The following is a 7,296-nucleotide window of genomic DNA, read 5'->3' as shown; positions in this document are numbered from 1 at the left end:
TGTCATCTTGACATTTCATTTTTACCTCCTTCTGTCTAAATAAGTTCACAATAGAACGATCCGCATGGGGAATCCCAGAAATATATGGCAATTTAGATCACAATGGACGGTAAAATTGGTTGACTTGGAATATAATGTACGTGAATACTCAAAACATGAAACTGCTAAATCCGTTTGAACAGTACGGCAATGAAATAATTTTTCGGGTGTTCTTCCAATTAGGTGGTGTGAGCCTTCTTTATAGAAGAGGTCCACAAATGTTAAGTATAACATGCTGATTGCAAAAATGTATGTGGTTTACGGCGACCCGGGGTTATAAGGGGTGAAATAAATGCACAAAATTTTGGGAAAATCGCGTTTTTTACATGTAACTTCAAAACGGTAGAGTCCTGTGACCTCAAATTCAACATGCATATGCATCTTAAAAATACCTAAACATCACACTCGGCTGAAACTAGTATTGCCTGAGGACATCGGTTGTGATCAAAGGGTAGTATAGGTCCCAGGGCGAAACGTGGATTGGTACCCACGATGGAGCATAAAACCTGGAAAACACCTGCTGAACCAACACCAACAACTTTACTACCAAACCCCATCTCCCCCTCCACGTGGTGACTGTTGGGAGCTCTTTTTTAATGAAAAGCTGCAGACGGAGAAGAATGAAGACGAGTCTCCCGCACCTAAAAACGGGACAAATTGTATCAGCTGGTCCTCCAGGTTGGGGTTGAGCACCCTACACGGAAAACCGAAGTTACGAAGCCATAACAGGAGCCTCGGACTGGACGGATAACACAATGACGAACCCGGCAACGACAAATGAATAACGATTTGCGCTTTTTCTCATAGAACGTGCGCTCTCTGTACAGAGGTGGAGCTGCCAAGCAGCTAGCTGATACCCTCTCTCAATATAGGCCTGATATAATAGCGATGCAGGAGATGCGTTGGACGGGGCCGGTTTCCTGGAGAAGAGTCGCTATACCATATATTATAGTAGCCATCCAGTACACCATGTGCTCGGAGTAGGTTTCTTAGTCAGCCAAAAAATGAAACCTGCTGTTATCGGCTTTGAAGACATAAGCAAGCGGCTATGCACTATGCGTTTGCTGGGCAAATTTAGAAACATGAACTTCATTAACGTTCCTACAGAGGAAACTGCAGATAAATGTCGGAACATATAGAGGGCCAATATAGACTCGGATCACTACCTCGTTGGCATTGTGCTCCGAGCTCGAATAACAACAACACCCAGAATCCCCTCTGACAATCAGGTGAGAGTTAACACTGAAGCCATCCACAACACAGCCGTCCGCAACACCTATAAGAGAGAAATGTATGCCGCAATAACCGCAGTCAACAGAGATCCTGGAGATGAGGCATCAACAAATGATCTCCACAATCACCTGAAAGACGTTATCATAAATTTAACCACAAACATACTTGGCCACAACTGCAAAAAGAGTCGGAACGGCTGATTTGACGGTGAATGTAAGCTAACAACGGAAAAGAAGAATGCCGCATACCGAGCAATGTTTTTAGTGCCAAAGGACGCGGGCACGCACGGAGACTTATCACGAACTTCGGCGAGCGGAGAAGCGACTTCACAGATGGAAAAAGGAAGCCTGGGAGAACCAACAGGTCTGTGAACTCGAAAAGTACAGAGAGCAGCCACATCGGGCGGGCAAGTTTTACCAACAAGTCAGCAGGATTAAGTTTTACACACCTCGATGCTTATTCGGCCGAGACAAAGAGTGAAGTCTGATGTTCGACAGAATGGACATATTGGAGTGATGGGTTGAATACTTTGATGAATTGCTCAACGACCAGAATATCGATGGGTTGGAGGTCCCGCCATCTGAAGACGACGGACAAATACTGCCACCACCAAGTGTAGAAGAAACAATCTGCACGGATTCATCGGCTTAAAAATCATAAGTTGCCAGGAGCCGATGGAATTACAGCCGAATTGGTTAAACATAGAGGCGATCAATTACACCTATCAATCATCAATTTGTGCTCAAGGTGTAAGACAGCGAATGCCTGACAACTGGCAAAGAGGCATTACTTGTCTCATACATAAAAAGGGAGATATCACATAGTGCAGCAGTTATAGAGGTATCACGTTGCTGAGTATCATCTATAATATATTCTCGCCTATCTTGCTGGTATCCGGCCAGCCTCATAAGCCCAGAACATCATTGGTTCATACCAAAAAGGCTTCACTTCAAGCAAATCAACAACAGATCAGATTTCCTCTCTACGCAAGCGATGGAAAAACTGTTGGAATATGAACACCAAATGCACCATCTCTTCATCGACTTTAAAGCCGCCTATGATAGCATAGCCAGAGTAAAACTGCACACGGTCATGAGAGAATTCGGTATCTCGACGAAATTGATAAGACTGACTAGGCTGACCCTAACCAATATGCGAGGCCAGATAAAAGCAGCAGGATCACTCTCAAGACCATTCGACATCAACAACGGTCTACGACAAGGGGATGTCCTATCATGCGTCCTCTTTAACTTACTCCTCGAGAAAGTGATCCGTGATGCTGAGGTAAATGCAAGAGGAACGATCCTCTTTAAGTACACCCAACTACTGGTCTATGCTGACTATATCCACATCATGGGAAGAACGACCCGAGATGTACAAACTGACTTCATCCAGATCGAGCAGGCGGTAATTGTCGCGAGATCTAGGGCTGCACATCAATGAAGGCAAGACAAAATATATGGTGGCAACATCAGCACCAAAAACCAACCAACCAACAACATCAAACCGCACTGGTCAAACGGAAAGAATAAAGATAGGAGACTACAACTTTGAGACCGTTGAAAATTTCTCGTATCTAGGGTCGAAAATGACAACCGATAACAGCTATAACCATGGAATCCGCGCACAGTTGTTGTCAGCCAACAGAGCCTATTTCAACTTACAAAAAGTGTTCCGCTCCAAACGTTTCACTGTATAAGATAATGATCTTGCCAGTCCTCATGTATTCCTCGGAGACCTGCGTTCTTAGGAAGAAAAATTGCGAACTCTTGGCCGCGTTCGAGCGAAAAATCCTCCGAAGAATTTTTGGCCTCCTACATGAGCATGGACGATTCCGTAGCTTACATAACCACGAAATCTATGAACGATACCATGACCGTCAGGTTGTGGATAAAATCCGACTCAATAGGCTACGATGGGCGGGTCATTTAATCCGTATGGATGAGGATAATACAGCCCAGAAAGTTTATAAGGGCAATATCTATGGTTGAAAAAGAAGAGATGGGTGGCCTGAGATGGAGCGATGGCGTAGGTCAGGACACCAGACAGCTTTTAGGGATATCGAATTGGTGGACCTCGGCGCAAAACCGGGATGTCTGTAGTTCCTTATTAAGGCCGGATACCGGTTGTTGCGCCGTTGATGATGGTGATATTCTACTGGACTGAAATTACGTTCCTCATGGGATCCCATTCTCTGTTTTTCAAGTTCAAAAGAAATAATTTATTGCCTGCCAAGACGGTAACCTGATCTACTTGACTGCAGGACTGTTGCTTACAGAAAAGATCAGAAACAGAATGCTCTTGGCTTTAGTGCATAGTTTTTAAATCAAGCACCATCCTCCCTCTCTGAGGTAGTGATCCTCAGTTTTTCAGCAGCTCTGTCTCTATCTCTATATATGTGTATTAGTTTCTAAGAAAATTTAATTTTCAAATAAATGTAGATAATTAACCTCGATCAATCCATAAAGTTTTGTGTTAAGGATTTTCAAACCGTATCTATCTACTTTTCGTTCGATTTGTGCAAAAAAAAATGTTCCGTGCCTCTCTCTGTCTTCCCATGACGATTTGCATAGGGAAAGTGACCTTCATGCTATGCTTTTCAGCCGGGAGTTTTAGGGCATTTTGTAGTCACATTTTGGCCCACTGCAGATTGTACAAGTCTATACGTAACCAAACGTTATGGTTGTACATAATGGAAAAGATTAGTAAAGAACTATCTTCTGGATAACATTCTTCTTTTAATTTGGTGTAGGAGCAGTGACAGTACGGGGTAAAACCCAGTTAAGACTGTGGGCTACCCGTATATGTATATAAGCTAGAGAAGCTAGCAAAATCATAAATGAACTGCTGCACTTTGGGAAAGATATCCCAGGGTAGCAGCACATTACATTAACACCGTATTAATAGAAAATAACATTAGGCTAGGTAGGGTTGGAGACGTCAAAATGTTAAACGGCCATTTAGACTGCAGTGAATTTCAGATTTCAGATTTATTTATTGAGCAAAGAACAGAAATACGTGTGCGGTACAAAAGGAATAATAACTTAAAAGCTCAAGCGTGACTAATTAAGTATGTAACGCTAACCTACGAAAATATCCGGCCTAGCCTGTTACATGTTATAAAGTGAAAAGGTTTTGCATGTCAGTGCTCATTTGGCATAACATGTGCTTAAATCTAAGAATAATTTACAACTTACAACTAAACAAACATAACACAAAATAGCACTCCGTACTGGAAAACGGGAAAAAGGGGGTTTTTAGGCACCGGTGGACAGGAATGATCAACGGAATTGGAGTAAAGCGCAGCCCTTTCTCAATGGTGTTAGCATTCTGAGAAAGGGCTACCTTTTACTCGATTTGGACCTGTGCGAGGACAGTGATCCAAGGCGGGAGGGATGAAAAGGACTGTGGGATTGCGGGGCATGTATTGTGGGGCTTAATTGGTAGAAGAAGGGACCTCAATTTAGGGAAGAAGTTAATGCTTGGAGGTATTGCATATTGTACAGGCTAACTACTGTCTATTGTCTTAATCTGGACTAAGTAAAGAAAAATAATAAAAGGTGATCTACACCTGCGGGGATTGACTGCCAGAACATTGGACTTACGCTTTTAGCCTCTGTGAAAGTCCTGGGAGGAGCTTTGATAAAAGGAGGGGATGAAGGAAGGAGGAGAGGCGTGATGGTTGAGAGGAAAGTTACTGTCCGAGAAGAGAGCCAGCCCTGACACATAGTACCTCTGCTCACGTAACAGTGCATTGCGTTTAGCGAGATTTTTTATCAGCGGGTTAGGGTGGGACAGCCACTTTTTCTGTCTGACGCGCGACAACTTGATCATGTGCGGAATTATGGGGCAAACCCCGGGAAGATCGTACAGAAGAGAGTTTTGGTGACATTTTAGGTTTGGCCTTCTGTATTTGGCCGTGCATTTCCTGAGTATCGTCCTTTCAAAGCGTTGGAGGACTTCTGCTACTTTCGGTGACATGGTAGCCAATGCTAGGAAACCGTAGGTCAGGATTGGACGGATAAGAGTTTTGTATAAAAGGGTTTTGGTGGCAGTGAACAGGGCCCGGGATGAGAGGAGGTTTTTCAAGGCAGCTGAGGCCTTAGAGGCAGACCGCTGTGAATCTACTCCTTCCATCACAAGCAGACCGTTTAATAATACATTGAAATTTAATTCAAACCCAATAAATCCCTTATTGTGAATACCTAACGTGCAGTTAAGGTTGGTGTAAACGAAAGTATCTAGTCATCTGCCAACATCAGCTGCTTGCAAGTTGACAGCCGTTTGTTTATTGACAAATTGCTAAGAACCAAGACGGGAGGGGTCTGTTCTTAATATTTCGATTCTACGCCTCCTCCAGTCTGTGATTCCAATATCGTGAAACCTCTGTACCAACTCCTTCTCTCTTATCTTCCATTCGCCACATATCACCTGATACTTTGCTCATTTCAAAGAAAACGCAACATGACCTCAAACTTCAAGTACGCTTTGCTTCAGAGCCTAAAGCCCTACACAAAATACATTCCCCAACTCACAAAGCCTGTCCTTCGCGTCCTCATCCAGGTCTCAGTTCACTACATTGAGAGCCGCAAATGCTCGCCGGAGGTCCTCGACTTAGCCCTCACGAAACTCTCGCATTCAGGCTGTGATACGCCGGAGCACTTTTATGAATTGTTCGCTGCCATCCTGCAAATCATGCAAATGTTCCTGCGAACGGCCAAAGGCAGCGTCAAGGATGAGGAGCTGCGCGAATGTCTGAGGGAACTGAAGTGAGTATGCCTTCAACCAACTTCCAAAAACTCCTTTTTAACAATTTGGGTTTCAGGTTCACGGAAGAATGCATTGAGGACATCAGCAAGGTGCTGCACAACCACCGCGACTCGCTGACGAAGAACTTCTATGAAGTCAAGTGTCTGCGGTCGCCACCCCGACGACTTCAGTGGCGCATTAACATTTCCCTGATGGACAGTGGAATCTCGCATTTCTCACAGCCCACGATAATCATCCACTTTCAAACCGTCACGGGCGAATACAAAACATTTGAGTTTCCGATCGCGATGTTCCATCGCCTAAGGTATAACGTTGCGCTGCTTCTCAAGGAAATGCAAACCCTGGAAAATCGATCCGTGATCCGCAAGTTTCCGTAGAGAGGAGTGAACCTGCACGAAACACGCCACGCCACAGAAAGGCCAAGATTATTAGACAGATTCGCTGTTGTGATAGAATTTAAGGAGACGTTTCCAGTTTGCCAAATTCTCAATCGTTTACTGAATCCTGCTACAATATATTTTTAGACGAAGGACCTTCGCCGATCGTTTTTAATGATACCAAACTCAACTTTGCTTGGGGAAATATGAATTCGAGGTTAATGTTTATGAAAATCTGTTTATGTGCCAGTTACTGTTCGCTACTTACAAATAATTGAATATAGTTAGAAACGTAAATGAAACGTTATTTTTAAATGTGCTAATTACATACAATAAATAACTCGAAAGTTGAGGAAGTGTTTGTCTCTATTCCCGTTCGCAAATGAAGGATACACGTCCAACCTTGACGTAGCTGTGCAAGTTGTTGATTGGACCTCGGAACGGTCTGTAAAAATATACTACACGCCCTTGATTTGGTTGACAGTTGACGCCTCAGGTACGGGCTTTCAGTAAATCCAAATAACACTACGATAGTATTATTTACAAAAAGATGAAACTAAGTAGTCTTTGCTTTCTTTTTCTTCAGCCTTTGTCCCGTTCACAAGCGGGGTCGGCTCGTCGTGATCGGCTCCACCATTTGGCTCTATCGAATGCCTGATCTGGGTGCAATCTCGAGGCTTTCAAATCCCCATCTAGCGTATCAAGCCACCGTTGTTTAGGTCTGCCTTTTGGTCGTTTACCATCGACTTCGATGTTCAGACCAATCTTGGCAAGTGAATTCTCATTGGCACGAATTGCGTAACCATACCATCGAAGACGCCTCTCTCGCAACTTTGCCACGATCGGTGCAACCCCATAACGATCCCGGATATCCTCA

The 7,296-nt window shown here is 43.8% G+C and overlaps 1 protein-coding gene across 1 annotated transcript; it reads left to right on the top strand.

Annotated features, from left to right (window-relative positions):
- The first annotated feature begins 5,532 nt into the window (after positions 1–5,532).
- Positions 5,533–6,769, top strand: LOC119651187 (COMM domain-containing protein 5). Its single transcript, XM_038054624.1, has 2 exons — positions 5,533–6,041; positions 6,098–6,769. The coding sequence occupies exons 1-2, from the start codon at positions 5,737–5,739 to the stop codon at positions 6,417–6,419; spliced, it is 627 nt and encodes a 208-aa protein (XP_037910552.1). The 5' UTR covers positions 5,533–5,736; the 3' UTR covers positions 6,420–6,769.
- Positions 6,770–7,296: the final 527 nt, after the last annotated feature.

The sequence above is a fragment of the Hermetia illucens genome, chromosome 3 (assembly GCF_905115235.1).
Source record: "Hermetia illucens chromosome 3, iHerIll2.2.curated.20191125, whole genome shotgun sequence".
Taxonomy (NCBI): Eukaryota; Metazoa; Arthropoda; class Insecta; order Diptera; family Stratiomyidae; genus Hermetia; species Hermetia illucens.
The sequence above is the reverse complement of the archived record's forward strand: the minus strand, read 5'-3'. Positions and strand labels throughout refer to the sequence as shown.